Source organism: Pristiophorus japonicus, chromosome 2 (assembly GCF_044704955.1).
Source record: "Pristiophorus japonicus isolate sPriJap1 chromosome 2, sPriJap1.hap1, whole genome shotgun sequence".
Classification (NCBI taxonomy): Eukaryota; Metazoa; Chordata; class Chondrichthyes; family Pristiophoridae; genus Pristiophorus; species Pristiophorus japonicus.
This window is the reverse complement of record NC_091978.1, coordinates 157838610-157855404: the sequence shown is the minus strand read 5'-3', so window position 1 is coordinate 157855404 and position 16795 is coordinate 157838610. Positions and strand designations below refer to the sequence as shown.

The 16795-nt window shown below is 45.9% G+C and overlaps 1 protein-coding gene across 8 annotated transcripts in view; it reads right to left on the bottom strand.

Moving 5' to 3' along the window:
- fryl (furry homolog, like) overlaps positions 1 to 16795 on the bottom strand; it is a 693453-nt gene that overhangs the window by 554840 nt on the left and 121818 nt on the right. For 2 of the 8 annotated variants that reach the window (XM_070870098.1, XM_070870122.1), the window contains exon 1: positions 1932 to 2004. The exons of the other annotated variants lie outside the window; for them this stretch is intronic. In XM_070870098.1, the coding sequence (XP_070726199.1) occupies positions 1932 to 2004 (73 nt within the window). Of the gene's footprint in view, positions 1 to 1931; positions 2005 to 16795 lie in introns of those variants that run through there. 8 annotated transcript variants of the gene reach the window in all.

The following is a 16795-nucleotide window of genomic DNA, read 5'->3' as shown; positions in this document are numbered from 1 at the left end:
CAGTCTGACAGTTAGCAACTGAGGCAATGTCATAGGCAGTCCCTCGAACGAGGATGACTTGCTTCCACATGAGTTCACAGATGTTTCAATGAAGGACCCGATGTTCCAGTCCTGAACTCCAATTGAAGGGTGGAAGATGCCTGTGCGCAGATTTTTTTTAGCGTGTGGTGACCGTTGCACATTAGCCACCACACGGGCTTGACAGAACTAGGCCTTTATCCAAGGGTTAACCAAGACGACTGGAGACCTGCTCTGCTGCACGGACCGAGTGCACACACATATCGCAGTATGGGCAGGCCCATGCTGCCCCTGGGCCCTTGGCTCTTCTGGGCCCCGTACCCTCATTCGCCGCACCTCCGCCACGATCTCTGGAAGCTCCTCCGTCACAAACTCTCGCCGCTCCTCCGCCACAAACTCTCGCCAAATCTCAGCCACGATCCTTCATTACTCCGCCGCCCCGAACACTCGTCGCAAGTTCGCCATGACCTTCCCACTTCTCCGCTGTACCAGGGCCTCGCCGTGCTTCTGCCCATGCTCCAAACAGCGACCTGGGTCCTGATGACGTCACCCAGTCGCCCAACTCAAAGCCGTCGCACATTTGTGTCGGCTCGCGCTGGAAGCTGCAGTGGCTCGCTCCAGCTCTTTATACTCCTGCCTTGCAGTGGTTGTAACACTGCAGTGAATGACTGGTTCTCTTTTCTATCTCCCGATCTGCACCCTGCCCCCACCCCCGCTAGAGTTAAACTTACAGCACAACGAATGTGAAGTCATTTTATCATTAGATTGAAAGCACTATACAGGTGCGGGACTACTATATTTTTTTAATGCAGCGCTCAAGAACTGACCACTGGTAAAGAATCATCTTTAAAATGCTGACAGTGGATAAGCTGAAGTGGTTAGGGTAGTTTCCAGATGGGTGAGTTAGTTTCCGTCAGTAGGCTGGCAACTCCACCAATATTGCAACCTTTGTTGCCACATTTTTTTTTGGAGCGGGTGGTCAGAATGTAGCTAATCCAATTTCTTGCTGCCTGATCTGGGATCTAAACAGTCACTGACTGGGTGCTGTAAGACTTTACTCATATTTGAACACTGCAGTAAGCAGGCTTGAACAAGGAGCTGCCATGCAGCATTACACATAAGCTTGGGAGGAGGAATGATAAAACAAAGCACTTTCAACATACAAGAGCAAGACAGCTGTTTCACATAATGTTCCTGACAAAAGTATAAACTACCAGCATTCAAAATGTTGGCAGAAAGTGTGCATACCAAAAGCCAGCCATATTAATGTCACTCCATTGTTGTTGCTGAATAGAAAAAGCTAAACTGTAATCAAACAGCAGCTAGCTATGCATTGGCATTCTGCACACTAAGCCAGCTCATAGCACTGGAATGATATAGTTCTATATCTAGCTTTGTAAATAGAACTTAGCACCACAAAATGACATGTGAGCATTTCATAACATATCCTACTGGTGGTACGCTGCGCAGCATCATTTTCATTCCACCAATAAAAACATTAACCCTTAACTACAAAATTAACCTGGCATATCAATATTTACTGGTTACAATTATTTGAAAGCACAGGCAACAGGACATTCCAATTTAGGTACAATAAATACTGTGGCTGCAATAAAAATAAAACTGAAAATACTCTCGACATTTTGCTCTCAGTAGCAGGATGGTGAATAAATGTATTCTATATAAATAAAAACAACGCAGTGGCTTTGTAGAACATGCATTATTTCAGCTTATTTACAGCAAAGGGAATGACATAAAAGATCCACCATGTATAAAGAGAAAATTAAAGGATTCACATTAGGGATAATTTTCTTCCGTTTTACATAGCTCTTACGATACATAAATGCCAAGATCTTGCTTGATACAATCACATTATATGCATATATATATAGATGAAATATATTTTTACTTACAGCTACCGCTCCAAGACTTCAGCAGAGACTTGATGCTGATTTCAAAAAACACAGAATCCTGTAGGCTTAACATTATGCCTTTTGATGAGCAGCAGCAGCAACAAGATTTATCACAACAGTTTGCTCAGGCCGTGTGTTTATTTCGTCTCAAATTGCTATCCCCTCACTCCTTTCAAAGGCAGCGCAGTTCTGGCCTCAAGTGTCCCTTTCTCATTATCATGCAGTCTTTCTGTGTGACGCACACTTTGAGTTCCAGCAATGCTGAATGCAGATGAACTCACAAGCAGGCCAAAAAACTTACTCGACATGGAGGGTAGCTTGAAGGACAATTCCACCTTTCACGGGACACAACAACATGCATCTTCCGCAAAGACTGAACCATATGATTCGCACACAAAGGGTAGTCTATAATAACTAAGTCGAGCAACTGCTGCCAGCTGCTGCCTATGATGTTGGTAAATACAGTACAGAAGGGTGGAGCTCAGAACTATTGAAAACAACTGCTTAATTCTAGCTCCCAGAGAAATAAAAATGCACAGAGTGGAACCCCCAGAACACCTCTCCTTGCATTGCCTTGTACAACTGACAACCTTTCACAAAGTCACCATTGAAGTACATTCCTTGGCACTGCTTGCTTCTGCAAAGCCTGGCTCCAGTGTCTCTTCACAGCAGTACATTACTTCCTGCAGCACTGCCCACCCAGTCAATAATCAGCGACTTCTCAGCATGCTTGTGATGACGCAGGATACAGCTATACAGCGTTCCACTTAATCTACCAAAGATAATGCTAGCTGCCTGGCTTTTGCCGGGGGGGGGGGGCGGGGAGGGGAGGAAGAGGAAGTAGGGTGATGCAATCAATACTGTGGTTTTTCAGCCTATAGTGCAGCATTTCAGCTTACCTCACTTAATATTTTTTCCCTCCCCGGCTGCTTAAACAAAATTTCTCTCTTTTTCACAATTGCAGTAGAACAGAAATAGATTACAATGTTAAAACCATCATAAAAGCATTTTTCAATGGATGATTTTAACTATATAAAGGCACACACCATTTTAAGAAAACATTTTGTCTCAGCAATTAAATCTTAAATAAACATGTAAAGAATTCAACACAGAAGCAATTTATTTTTACCCAATAGAAAAAAAGATTCTCCCCGCCCCCTCCAATCCCATACAAAAGGCTTCCTGCAACATGAACTTGCATTTATATAGCGGCTTTAACGTAGGAAAACATCCCAGGGAAGTGGAGCTGAATGTATGATCAGGTCAGCCATGATCTTAATTGAATGGCAGAGCAGGCTCGAGGGGCCAAATGGCCTACTCCTGCTCCTATTTCTTATGTTCTTATATGGGTATGTCCTGCAAAATCCACGGTCTGGACTGGCTCAATGTGGGCTAGGGTTCAATTCATGCAATGTACTGTCAGTCATCGACATATAATGCAGTAGTGGTGGTCCTTCAAATGAGCCTGAACTATGTGAGCCTACTGAGGTCACCCTGTCCCTCCCCTGCTGCTAACCAGTCGTCCATTGTTTTCTATTTTGCAGATGTGGATTCCGAGTCATCAAATGCACCAGAGGAAGTCCCCTCAACTCGACGGATGGTCGAGGACACCGACCTCAGCCCTGCTGAGGAACCTCCATAGGAGACACAGGAGGAGGAACAAAGTGTCATGGGCGGGTGGGGAGGTTTGGGAGAGCCCACGCAGGCACTAACTACTTCAGCTGCAGCCACCAGTTCGTCGGATGAGGACACCACATTCCGTGGTTATCCAACATCCGAGGCCCCGGGTCCCAGTGGGTTGCAGCAAAGCACACCCAGGACAGAAGCCCGTCTGCCGTCTGTGTGGAGGCTGAATCACCAAAGCCGCTCTGCTGAAAGGCAAGCAGACAAGCAAATGGATTTGGTGAGACTGTCTGGGGAGAGCATTCAGCTCAGCTGACAGCTCAGAGGTCATGGGTGGTATCTCCGCAAACATTACATCACTATCTGCGGACATAAGGGAGGGTTTTTCGCAGCTTGTAGTTGCAACAGGCAGAACACCGAGGCTGTCAATGCCCAGCGGTAATTGGTGGTCTCAACTTATGGCACTCCAGTCCCCAGTGTCATGCCACCCAGACGGACAGCACCAGTGAGTGGTGAGGCTGAGCAACAGGCTCAACACTCAGAAGCAGGGCCTTCTTTTGTTGCTGTTGTTTCACTGTGTTTTAAGTAAAGTTCACATTTCAAAAGTTAACATTCAAAAATATTATTGAAGTTACTGAATTAATGTTTAAAAAGTTTCATTAATGTACAACTGTACAAATGTTTAATAAATTTCAATTTATTTTTTAATCTAAACCAAACTTGTGCAGTGTCTCATTTGAAGATGAACAGAGGGAAATAGTCAACATGGTGGGATACAGTGGGCCATTCAGCCTTCATGCAAAACATTGAATTATCAGCTGCTGATGTAAGGCTTTTGCAGTAGGGAAAGCTCCACGAGGCCTCCTCCCTTGTCATCGTGGGAGTGATGGTGGCATGGATTCCTTGGCCTCCTCCTCCAGCCCCCCCCCCCACCCCCCGCCCCCGCCCCCCTCTCTCTCCTGAGGTGGCTCTGCAATCCCCAGTGGCAAATCCTGTCTCCTCATGATAGCTAAGTTGTGTAGCATGCAGCACACCACAATGAACTCAACAACCTGCTCAGGGTAGTATTGCAGGGTGCCCCCAGAGTGGTCCAGGCACTCCAATTGTCTTCGATGATATTGCGTGTGGCTATATGGCTGTTATTGTAGCGGCGCTCGGCTTCTGTCTGAGGGTCGCAGAGGGGGGTCAGGAGCCATGAGTCCGTAACCTTTGTCCCCCAGCATCCAGCTCTGGCCTTCTGGCTGACGCTCAAACAGCTGTGAGACACTGCTCTCACACAAGATGAAAGCATCATGGGTGCTCCCTGGAAATTGTGCATTAACTGCCATGATGCGCTGAGTGTGGTTGCAGACTATCTGCACATTCAGCGAGTGGAATCCCTTTCGGTTTCGGTAAACCTCTGGATCCTCAAAAGGTGCTCACAGAGCAATGTGTGTACAATCAATGGCAGCCTGTACCTTCGGGAAGCCAGCAAGTCATGCAAAGCCCAGAGCTCACACATTCTGTGCCTCCATGGTCATTGGTAAGTTTATGAAGTCCTTCCTGCGTGCATACAATGCAGTAGTCACCTGGCAAATGCAGCGATGTGTAGCGAACTGCGAGATGGAGCATATGTCACCTGCTGATGTCTGAAAGGAGCCGGAGGCATAGAAGGCAAGTGCCGCAGTCACCTTCACCTCGACAGGCAGTGCAGTCCTCCTCACGCTTGTAGGCTGTATGTCTGCCTTTATAAGCTGGCATATATCTCTGTGACCACCTCTTTTTGATAGTGCAGCCTTCTAACGCACTGTGCCTCAGACAGGTGCAGGTATGAGCGTTGTTCCCTGAAAACTCGTGGGGGGGGGTAAGGTCTCCTCCCCATAAGTCTGCGAGCTCTTTGATTACACTGATAATGCCGTTCAATAAGCCGTCTTCCAGGTCTCTGCTCCATAGAAAAAGCAGCCTGCAATAATGGCAGAGATAGCATAGACCGCATTCTTTTTAATGTCCTTAAATGTCCTGAAAAACGAAGGATAAACTCACAAAACACCAAAGTGTAAAATGCAGCCTTCACTCCAAATGCTTTCATTCACTGAACTGTAGCTCAGTTTTTCAAGATGGCGCCATTAGCGCCGGTTTCGTCGTGAATCTGACCTGATAAGACTAGCATTTTTATTCATGGTATTTAAAAATGGTAGTATTGGCCAATTTTCCAAAAACAGCAGTATCAGAGCATTTGACGCCCAGTGACGTCACAAAAACAATCCAAAAAAAGGGTGGATGGTATTTTTTGCTGCCGGCGGTAAACCGCTGGCCAATATTGAAAAATGACGGTAAATTTCTTTAGCACCAAAAAACACTTTGACCATGAAAAAATGGCAGTAAAACGGGCGCAAACCTGGTCAATTTCTAGCCCAATATTTGCATCTCAGTTCAGTGTCTGTTCTGCAACTTCATTAAAATTAAAATAGAATACACATATAAAGATTAAAATAATCTTCACAAAGAATGATGCGCAAAATACGACCAATATTCTCTCGCTTTAGATGAAATTGACATAATCAGTACACTCAGCGGTGAAAATGAAAAAGAAGAAATGTTATGCTTTAAGTAATATTAAAAATGCATTTAAACCCACCTTGTGCTCAGTTAAGAACTGACAAAGCATCTCACTTAAGAGGGTGGCACACAGCTGTTTATTATCATTGTGATTCAAACCATCATAGCATTTTTTCTTGAATTTAATTTTAAAAAATTCAGAGAGTTCTAAATTTAAATTATTTTAGAATCTGTCTGCACAAATGTATTCTTGATTGCAAATTGTATGCAAATTTCAGTTCATGCACATGAAGTAGCTCTGTAAACAACTTTACTGTGATTAAATTTAATATAAATACCATCGGCTAGAAATTGGCCAGCCTTGTGCCCGTTTTTTCAGCGATATTTTGTCTTTTTTGACAGAAAAAGGTGTTCACCTAAATTGGCCAAAGTTGTGCGCCGTCGGTTTTGAAATACCGCTGAAAAGCGGACCGCCATCGTGCAACACGAACAAAAGCAATATCGCTTTAAATTGGTCTTTCGGCACAACCGTACTCTGGGCGAAAAAAAACGCCCGAGAAAAGCCTGCGTGCAGCCCCAGAAACAACGGTAGGTATGATGAACTGCAAAACAGACAAGTTAAAAGTTTTTATTTTTTTTAATTCTTTTTCAGCGATTTGCAAGATAAAGCAGGAAGTTATAGGCCAGTTAGCCTAACATCTGTGGTTGGGAAAATGTTGGAGTCCATTATTAAAGAAGCAGTAGCAGGGCATTTGGAAAAGCAAAATTCGGTCAGGCAGAGTCAGCATGGATTTCATGTTTGACAAATTTGCTGGAATTCTTTGAGGATGTAACGAACAGGGTAGATAAAGGGGAACCAGTGGATGTGGTGTATTTGGACTTCCAGAAGGCATTTGACAAGGTGCCACAAAAAAGGTTACTGCACAAAATAAAAATTCACGGGTTTGGGGGTAATATATTAGCCTGGATGGAGGATTGGCTAACTAACAGTAAACAGAGAGTCGGGATAAATGGTTCTTTCTCTGGTTGGCAACCAGTAACTAGTGGGTGCTGCAGGGATCAGTGCTGGGTCCCCAATTATTTACAATCTATATTAACGACTTAGAAGGGACTGAGTGTAACGTAGCCAAGTTTGCTGACAATACAAAGATGGAAGGAAAAGCAATGTGAGAGAAGGACACAAAAAAATCTGCAAAAGGACATAGACAGGCTAAGTGAGTGGGCAAAAATTTGGCAGATGGAGTATAATTTTGGAAAGTGTGAGGTCATACACTTTGGCAGAAAAAAATCAAAGAGCAAGTTATTATTTAAATGGAGAAAGATTGCAAAGTGCTGCAGTACAGTGGGATCTGGGGGTACTTGTGCAAGAAACACAAAAGGATAGTATGCAGGTACAGCAAGTGATCAGGAAGGCCAATGGAATCTTGGCCTTTATTGCAAAGGGGATGGAGTATAAAAGCAGGGAAGTCTTGCTACAGCTATACAGGGTATTGGTGAGGCCACACCTGGAATACTGCGTGCAGTTTTGGTTTCCATATTTACGAAAGGATATACTTGCTTTGGAGGCAGTTCAGAGAAGGTTCACTGGGTGGATTCCGGAGATGAGGGGGTTGACTTATGAGGAAAGGTTGAGTAGGTTGGGCCTCGACTCATTGGAATTCAGAAAAATGAGAAGTGATCTTAGCGAAATGTATTTAAGATTATGAGGGGGCTTGACAGGTTGGATGAAGAGAGGATGTTTCCACTGATGGGGGAGACTAGAACTAGAGGGCATGATCTTAGAATAAGGGGTCGTCCATTTAAAACTTGGAAGAGGAGAAATTTCTTCGCTCAGAGCTGTAAATCTATGGAATTCGTTGCCTCAGAGAGCTGTGGAAGCTGGCACATTAAATAAATTTAAGACAGAAATAGACAGTTTCTTAAACAATAAGGGGATAAGGGGTTATGGGGAGCGGGCAGGGAAGTGGAGCTGAGTCCATGAACAGATCAGCCATGATCTTATTGGATGGCGGAGCAGGCTTGAGGGGCCATATGACCTATTCCTGTTCCTATTTCTTATGTTCTTATAAGTGTCTTGTGAATGTTTTGTAATTTTTAATTTTTTTGCAATTTTTTTTCTGTGTTCCCCCCCCCCCCCCCCACCGGGGCCTGTATTTTTAGCGGTAATCAGCCTCGGACTAAAGTTGGCGAGGACCGCAGTTTCCACCACGAATCCTTGTGCAATGCCGATTTTTACCGTTAGGCACATTTTTTTTGCTAATTTAATGCCTTTAAAAAATGGCAGTATTTTTAACGGTATTTTTGACGGTATTTTTGGAGAAAAATGCAGAAAAAAATACCGCTATTGCCAAAAGACCAATTTCTAGTCCCATATGATTTTGCAGAGACCAGTCAAAATGGAGTATATTTTTGCTGCAACCTTGATAGCATAGGTTGTGGAGAAATGTGAAGTTATCCACTTTGGTAGGAAAAATAGAAAAGCAGAGTATTTTTTAAATGGTGAGAAATTGAAAAGTGTTGGTGTTCAAAGGGACCTGGGTGTCCTTCTACACGAATCACTGAAAGTTAAAATGCAGGTACAGCAAGCAATTAAGAAAGCAAATGATATGTTGTCCTTTATCACAAGAGGATTTGAGTACAAGAGTAAAGACATCTTACTGCAATTATATAGGGCCCTGGTGAGAACACACCTGGACAGTTTTGGTCTCCTTACCTAAGGAAGGATATACTTGCCATAGAGGGAGTGCAACAAAGGCTCACCAGACTGATTCCTGGGATTGGGGGGGGGGGGGGGGGGCCGGGGTAATAGTCCTATGAGGAGAGATTGAGTAGACTAGGCCTATATTCTCTAGAGTTTAGAAGAATGAGAGGTGATCTCATTGAAACACACACAATTCTTACAGAGCTTGACAGGGTAGATGCAGGGAGGATGTTTCCTCTGGTTGGGCAGTCCAGAACCAGTCATTTAGGACTGAGATGAGTAGAAATTTTTTCAACAACAACAACAACTTGTATTTCTATAGCACCATTAACGTAGTGAAACATCACAGGAGTATTATGAGATGAAAAAATTGACAATGAGCCGCACAAGTAGAAATAAGCACAGGTGACCAAAAGCTTGGTCAAAGAGGTATGTTTTAGGGATGAAGGGCAGAATTAGAGGAGTGCAGACATCTCGGGGGGGGTTGTGGGTCTAGAGGAGATTACAGAGATAGGGAGGGGCGAGGCCAAGGAGGGATTTGAAAATAAGGTTGATAATTTTGAAATCGAAGCGTTGCTTAACCGGAAGCCAATGCAGGTCAGCGAGCACAGGGGTGATGGGTGAGCGGAACTTGGTGCGAGTTAGGACATGGGCAGTCGAGTTTTGGATCACCTCTAGTTTACGTAGTGTAAAATGTGGGAGGCCAGCCAGGAATGCGATGAAATAGTCAAATCTAGAGGTAACAATGGCACGGATGAATGCTTCATAGAAACATAGAAAATAGGTGCAGGAGTAGGCCATTCAATGAGTTCATGGCTGAACATGCAACTTCAGTACCCCATTCCTGCTTTCTCGCCATACCCCTTGACCCCCCTAGTAGTAAGGACTACATCCAACTCCTTTTTGAATATATTTAGTGAATTGGCCTCAACAACTTTCTGTGGTAGAGAATTCCACAGGTTCACCATTCTCTGGGTGAAGAAGTTTCTCCTCATCTCAGTCCTAAATTGCTTACCCCTTATCCTTAGACTGTAACCCCTGGTGGTTCTGAACTTCCCAACATTGGGAACATCCTTCCTGCATCTAACCTGTCTAAACCCATCAGAATTTTAAACGTTTCTATGAGATCCCCTCTCATTCTTCTGAACTCCAGTGAATGCAAGCCCAGTTGATCCAGTCTTTCTTGCTATGTCAGTCCCGCCATCCCGGGAATCAGTCTGGCGAACCTTCGCTGCATTCCCTCAATAGCAAGAATGTCCTTCCTCAAGTTAGGAGACCAAAACTGTACACAATACTCTAGGTGTGGCCTCACCAAGGCCCTGTACAACTGCAGTAACACTTCCCTGCCCCTGTACTCAAATGCCCTCGCTATGAAGGCCAACATGCCATTTGCTTTCTTAACCGCCCGTTGTACCTGCATGCCAACCTTCAATGACTGATGTACCATGACACCCAGGTCTCGTTGCACATCCCCTTTTCCTCATCTGTCACCATTCAGATAATAGTCTGTCTCTCTGTTTTTACCAACAAAGTGGATAACCTCACATTATACTTCATCTGCCATGCATTTGCCCACTCACCTAACCTATCCAAGTCACTCTGCAGCCTCATAGCATTCTCCTCACAGCTCACACTGCCGCCCAACTTAGTGTCATCCGCAAATTTGGAGATACTACATTTAATCCCCTCGTCTAAATCATTAATGTACAATGTAAACAGCTGGGGCCCCAGCACAGAACCTTGTGGTACCCCACTAATCATTGCCTGCCATTCTGAAAAGTACCCATTTATTCCTACTCTTTGCTTCCTGTCTGACAACCAGTTCTCAATCCACGTCAGCACACTACCCCCAATCCCATGTGCTTTAACTTTGCACATTAATCTCTTGTGTGGGACCTTGTCGAAAGCCTTCTGAAAGTCCAAATACACCACATCAACTGGTTCTCCCGTGTCCACTCTACTGGAAACATCCTCAAAAAATTCCAGAAGATTTGTCAAGCATGATTTCCCTTTCACAAATCCATGCTAACTTGGACCAATCATGTCACCTCTTTCCAAATGCCCTGCTATGACATCCTTAATAATTGATTCCATCATTTTACCCACTACCGATGTCAGGCTGACCGGTCTATAATTCCCTGTTTTCTCTCTCCCTCCCTTTTTTAAAAAGTGGGGTTACATTGGCTACCCTCCACTCCATAGGAACTGATCCAGAGTCTATGGAATGTTGGAAAATGACTGTCAATGCATCCGCTATTTCCAAGGCCACCTCCTTAAGTACTCTGGCATGCAGTCCATCAGGCCCTGGGGATTTATCGGCCTTCAATCCCATCAATTTCCCCAACACAAGTTCCCGACTAATAAGGATTTCCCTCAGTTCCTCCTTCTTACTGGACCCTCTGACCCTTTTTATATCCGGAAGGTTGTTTGTGTCCTCCTTAGTGAATACCGAACCAAAGTACTTGTTCAATTGGTCTGCCATTTCTTTGTTCCCCGTTATGACTTCCCCTGATTCTGACTGCAGGGGACCTACGTTTGTCTTGACTAACCTTTTTCTCTTTACATATCTATAGAAGCTTTTGCAGTCCGTCTTAATGTTCCCTGCAAGTTTCCTCTCGTACTCTATTTTCCCTGCCCTAATCAAACCCTTTGTCCTCCTCTGCTGAGTTCTAAATTTCTCCCATCACTTCTTGGTCCTGTGAATAAAGGTTCAGGTCATGGAGTGACCTTGTCCATAGAATGTACCTCGTGTGGATTTGTGGTATTGTGTAAGGACTTTACAGAAATGGCGGAGGATGGTCCGTTAAATGTGGCAGCTGGTGGGGTGGAAGGTGTAGACAAGGGGAACCCTATCGTGATTCTGAGAGGGAGGGGAAGGGTCAAGAGCAGGTGCAGGAAACGGACACGGTCAAGGGCGCTGTCACCATGGTAGAGGGAGATCCTCAGTTGAGGAAAAAGGAAGTCATATCAGAATGAACGTATGGAAGGTGGCATCGTCAGAACAGATGCGGCGGAGACGGAGAAACTGGGAGAATTGAAGAGAGTCCTTACAGGAAGGGGGTCTCTCTCTAAATCTCTCTGCTACTCCGCAGTTCCTAGCTTCTTACCATTTACAAAATACTCCTTTCTTGGGTCCAAAATGGATGACCTCACACTTATCCACACTGAACTCCATCTACCAAGGATTTGCCTGCTCACTTAATCTATCAATGTTCCCGTTGCAACTTTCTGCTCCCATCTGCACTATTTGCTGTGCCACCTAACTTGGTGTTGTAAGCAAACTTGGTTATACAGCTCTTTATTCCTTCATTTAAAACATTGATAAATTTAGTGAAAAGCTGAGGTTTCAGGAGATTCCTGGGGACAGCACTAATCACATCCTGCGAATTGGAGACAATATCCATTATCCCTACTCCCTGGGGCCGAAATTACCTTCGCCCTAATTGGGCGCACCGACCGATTTTAAAATATTCCGTCTGCCCCAATAGACAATCCAGCGATTTTCATCACTTTGTTGCTTGTTCCTGGTCGGAATGGTGTTGGTGTCGGGAGTGGGGCGGACGTTCAGGCGGATCGGAGTGGCCATTGTCAGTGGGGCGGAAGTGTGGACGGGTCGGAATGGCCGCCGCTCCAAGTTATCAGCATTGCTGATGACATCAGGGTGTCGCTGATGACGTCAACGTGACGTTGACTTTCCACGTCGCGCTGACGTGTCACAACACCCTTCCCCTTCAGTTAAAGGGGAGGGCCGCTGTGAACTCTGCAGCCATGTTAATGGCAAACACTGGGCTATCATGGAGGGTTTCGGCCGGGCCAGTGGCCTGGCACCCAAGAGGGAGTGCCAGGCTACCTGTTGGCGACCCGGAAGAACCAGTGGGCATAATTGTTGGCTCGACCTGGCAGTCGGCCAACAATAAAAACTAAGATGGAGTTGCCAGTAGCGCGACCTCCCCTTTAAGGGCGGACACGCCGCCCAGCAACAGCCAACTCCCCGCTGGGGAAAGCGGTCAGTGGCACCGACAGGCAGCGGTGCTGCTCCCGCGGGGCAATTCTATGCAGGGATCAGAAAGGGGGTCGCCGCCAGTCGATATGGGGTTGATGTGTGCCTGACTTGGTGGGAACACAGACGGAGCGGAAACCCATTCCTGCTGTCCCTGGCCCGGGGGCAATTTCGGATGGGTCAGCCCATCCGTCTGCCCCCGGTCGGTCAGGCCTCCTTGCTCCATTCCCGCCTCTTTGAGGCAGTATTGGAGCTTATGGAGGGGGGCAATTTCGGTCCCTCTGTCTCTTATCTCCTAACTAGTTCCTGACCCATGTCAATAAGTTGCCTCCAAATCCATGTACTTTCAATTTTGCTAAGTTGTTTGTTTGGAACTGTATTGAATGAATTCTCGAAGTCCCTAAGGCTTTCTACACTCTAGAGAAAACAATACAGTACAGATATAACGTGCAAAAGGTAAGAGTCCCTTCCATTAGAATAATTTATCAGGTTGAGGAAATAAAGAGAAAAATTGTAAATGCTGGATCTGAAATAGAAACAGAAATTACTAGAAATGCACAGCAACAATGTTCCCCTCATTTTTGTTTGGGTGTGTGGTCCCTTTAATGGGTTGCGCGGCTCACTAAAAGTTTGGCGCGTGCGTGAAATTTCATATATGAACAGCTGCACGGCCGGCTTAGCAGGAACATTGCACAGCAGCTCAGTCAATATCAGAAAGAGAAAAGAACAGAGACCCTTTCACAAGATTGATATAGGGAGGAAGGATAGTCCTGCAAGACAATAGTGAGGGGAGAGAAACTCAGAAAGCTTCCCTGCTCTTCTTCGAATAGTGCCACAAGATCTTTTATGTCCGCTAGAAATGGAAGACAGGGACTTAGTTTAACGTCTCATCTCAAAGATGAATCCATCAACTGACTGCTTACAGTAACCTACATATCTGCACTCTTGATCTTCACCTGTTGTTCTCCACTACCCACTTTGATTTGGTTATTCTATAGAGCTCTCCTCCCTGTCCATGCTAACTTTGATAAAGGGTCTCATTCAAAATCAGTCTTCTTAAATCCTGACAGACCTACTGTATATTTCCAACATTTTCTGTTTTTAATTCCTCTTTCTTGGCTATGTGGGTCATGAAACAATTTAGGATAATTGCGAATGTAGGTTTGCATCAAGAAGTATGAGAAGACAGAAAGCAAAATTACAACCTCAACCTATATGAAGAACACAGTGTAATGCACTGTACCAAATTATGACTTTTTTTGGTTAGGGAGGAACCCACGATGGAGGAGTGAAGAACAAAAAACCTCAAATGAAAGGGAAGGAAAGCCTGCAAAAATAAATAAATCCACCTCCTATAGCTGATTTTTATCAAAAGCCAAAACAGATGACAGGGACATTACATCACAAGAAATTAAAAAAATCTGATGTAGCATAAGGGAGTGCCAGAATGGGAAGCAGATCAGGAGGGCTCAATCAGGGATGGGAGGCAGAACTGACACTTTGGTAGGATTTGGTTAGAATAGAAAGATGATGAGCAACAAGCAGGAAATTCAGCAGCAGCTGAGAATAATAAATGTTATATTTGAATCATAAATAAATTGCACGTTTCTGTAAGAAATCTCTGTCCAGACAAGAATGAACTAGTAGACATGTCTGCTTCGGTGTTAAACCCAAATTGTTAACCTATCTTTCCAATACTGGCCAGCCACTTTTGTATTCCAGGGATCATCTTTTTCATTTAAAGGGGAGGAAATCTAGATGGAGTATTGTACATTGATTGAAAAAATATCCACTTGACTTGTCATATCAGGTCTCCTTGTCTCTGAAATGTTGTCACTGTTAGGAAGCAGCCTCTTGCATCACAGCGCAGCTCAAATCATTGCAATGATGGAAAAACTTCAGTTTGGCCAGGGATCTGACGTAAGCATCCAAACAAAGGAAAACACACCATCAGTTGGTCTAAATTTATCAATGGCCTGGAATTTGCAGTGGGTAATAATCGTGAAAGAACAGCATTCACTCTTATCCCTTTGAAACTGACCGTAGGTTAGCGCACACGCATCCTAACGCGAAAATCCTGAAGTTGTGGTCAGTCATTCACTGCTCCGATATTGGCTGCGCTGTGCCCTCCCCCACCCCCCATATTCGGCAATCAGTGTAATCAGGGTAATCAGTGAAACCGATGAAAACTTGGGCTTTTCCGCTGTAATATTACTGTTAAATACCACACTAAATGTTAGACCATGTTGGATACAGTTTTAACAGCATATTGACTGCTAAACAAAGGTATGGGCCTGCAAAACAAATTTAAATTTTGTGGAGTCTCAAATGTCTTCATTATATAAAAATTTACAATTTCAGGTTTACCATTTCCCCATATAGGAGCTCCAACCTTTGATTTGCTCTCTAACATTTTTAAAAAGTCAGAATAAAAGGAGCATCTTCACTTCCTGGTTCCCTGTCTGTGAGAATTCTGCATTGTGATTGGCTGCTTAAGACAGCCTGTTGATGTCACAGCAGCCATGGGATGCCCACCACACTAATCTCAATTGAATGTTGAAAAAACCAAACTTATTGCTACAGAGATCACAAGATCTTTATGGGAAGCTTTCTTCATGGCCAGGGGCAAATACATTTGCTTTGCTGCTCACTGCAAATTACGGGCCAATAGCTCTAGAATTTTGTCATGGTAAGTTTTGGATAAAATTGAGATTAATCATAGGAAATACAATGTCAGCAGTTAAGAAAATTGAAGTCATAGCTATGAAAAGTCCTCTGGCATGCTTTGTGATAGCTAAAATTTATTTGGCTATTTCAGTGGTCGATGTAACTATTTGTACTGCACTTTTTTTTTGACAGACTGGCGTCTGTCCAGCCCCGCACCCCCTGCCCATACTGCACTTTTTTGACCAACAGGCGACAAGCACCGCCCCTGTCAAGCTCCCAATAGCGAGAGAGGGGCTGGGGTGGGGGGGGGAGGAAAAAAGAGGCACGGGGAGGGGGGAAAAGAGAGGCGGGGAGGGGGGAAAGAGAGGCGGGGAGGGGGGAAAGAGAGGCGGGGAGGGGGGAAAAAGAGAGGCGGGGAGGGGGGAAAAAGAGAGGCGGGGAGGGGGGAAAAAGAGAGGCGGGGAGGGGGGAAAAAGAGAGGCGGGGAGGGGGGAAAAAAGAGAGGCGGGGAGGGGGGGAAAAAGAGAGGCGGGGAGGGGGGGAAAAGAGAGGCGGGGAGGGGGGGAAAAGAGAGGCGGGGAGGGGGGGAAAAGAGAGGCGGGGAGGGGGGAAAAGAGAGGCGGGGAGGGGGGGAAAAGAGAGGCGGGGAGGGGGGGAAAAGAGAGGCGGGGAGGGGGGAAAAAGAGAGGCGGGGAGGGGGGAAAAAGAGAGGCGGGGAGGGGGGGAAAAGAGAGGCGGGGAGGGGGGAAAAGAGAGGCGGGGAGGGGGAAAAAAGAGAGGCGGGGAGGGGGGAAAGAGAGGCGGGGAGGGGGGAAAGAGAGGCGGGGAGGGGGGAAAGAGAGGCGGGGAGGGGGGAAAGAGAGGCGGGGAGGGGGAAAGAGAGGCGGGGAGGGGGGAAAGAGAGGCGGGGAGGGGGGAAAGAGAGGCGGGGAGGGGGAAAGAGAGGCGGGGAGGGGGAAAGAGAGGCGGGGAGGGGGGAAAGAGAGGCGGGACGGGGGGAAAGAGAGGCGGGAGGAGGGAAAGAGAGGCGGTGAGGGGGGAAAAAGAGAGGCGGGAAGGGGAGAAAAAAAGAGGCGGGGAGGGGGGAAAAAGAGAGGCGGGGAGGGGGGAAAAAGAGAGGCGGGGAGGGGGGAAAAAGAGAGGCGGGGAGGGGGGAAAAAGAGAGGCGGGGAGGGGGGAAAAAGAGAGGCGGGGAGGGGGGAAAAAGAGAGGCGGGGAGGGGGGAAAAAGAGAGGCGGGGAGGGGGGAAAAAGAGAGGCGGGGAGGGGGGAAAAAGAGAGGCGGGGAGGGGGGAAAAAGAGAGGCGGGGAGGGGGGAAAAAGAGAGGCGGGGAGG